Here is a 1063-nt window from a genome sequence, read left to right as displayed (position 1 = left end):
GGGAGGATCCACAACATCAAGATGGTCAATGTCCTACCAGCTTCAGGACCAAGGTCTCTCCTTCCTCTGGAGGGGAACAGGATCTCCCTTGTGCTCCCACAGTTCCCCACATGGCAACAGGCACAAATGTCACTGTCAGATTCCTCCAATGGGGTCCAGCTAAACAAGAGAACCAGCCCATCAACCACATGGTGCATCACCTCTCCCAACAACAACATCCCCGAGGGACAGAGAGAGGGAACTTACATATTCTGCAGCTTCTGGAAAGTACAAGCTTTGTTCCTGGAATCTCCCTGATCCACTGCAGCAACTTTCAGGTGACAGATGATGAAAATCTGAGGGACACATTCAGAACAAGTCAGCATTTAGTGACTCCCTCCCACCATGGAGAAGCCAATCAGCAGCTTTCTCTTACCAAGGAATGCTCATCTCCATAGAAACGAAACGCATCCAGGTCAAACCTGAGCTTGTCTGGCTCCCGCCCGTCTCCCGGCAACACAAAGGTGGAAAAGGAGTCCTCAGCTTTGCTGTCCAGGAGGCAACTGCAGATGGACAAAGGGTCAAGTAGTGAATGGAGCGAAGACATTGAGATGGGAACAGTTGGAGATAGCAGAGAGCTCCTTACCCATTGTAGTCAATGATCCTGTATCTCGGGGTGGAGTCCTTGTCTGGGCTCAGTGTAGCTACACAGCGATCAATGTACAGCTTCAGGGGCACGTGATGGACCATTGAAACAGACGCCTCAATGTGAATGAGGTCTCCCAGAGAGTAGACAGTGGAAGGGCGCTCTGTGAGCCAGTCACCTGAAGTACAGGAGGACAAGGGTTGGAGACAGTGAATGTAACTCGCAGTGAGCGACACCAGGAGATCCCTCCCCAGTCACCCATCACGTACCATTCATTAGACGCAGGGAGAATGACAGATGGCCTTCTCCAGACCTGGTGGAGCTGAATGGGATCCAGGTGGGATTGATGGGGTTACTGCTCACATTGCCCTTCCTGGGTAGAGACACGGCAGACATTTTAGGCTAGGGTCAGACAACAGCAGCAGCTGGGGATCATAT

The 1063-nt window shown here is 51.7% G+C and overlaps 1 protein-coding gene across 1 annotated transcript; it reads right to left on the bottom strand.

The window, feature by feature from the left end:
• Positions 1 to 2: 2 nt before the first annotated feature.
• Positions 3 to 1021, bottom strand: LOC122545270 (zona pellucida sperm-binding protein 3-like; the record flags this gene model as incomplete). Its single annotated transcript, XM_043684361.1, has 5 exons — positions 895 to 1021; positions 626 to 803; positions 416 to 542; positions 247 to 335; positions 3 to 159 (listed from the first exon to the last, which is right to left on the bottom strand). Coding segments are annotated over exons 1-5 (678 nt in total), but the record flags the coding sequence as incomplete, so codon positions are not given.
• Between the last annotated feature and the right edge of the window lie 42 nt (positions 1022 to 1063).

Source organism: Chiloscyllium plagiosum, unplaced genomic scaffold (assembly GCF_004010195.1).
Source record: "Chiloscyllium plagiosum isolate BGI_BamShark_2017 unplaced genomic scaffold, ASM401019v2 scaf_54688, whole genome shotgun sequence".
Lineage (NCBI taxonomy): Eukaryota > Metazoa > Chordata > Chondrichthyes > Orectolobiformes > Hemiscylliidae > Chiloscyllium > Chiloscyllium plagiosum.
This window is presented reverse-complemented; position numbering and strand designations above follow the sequence as displayed.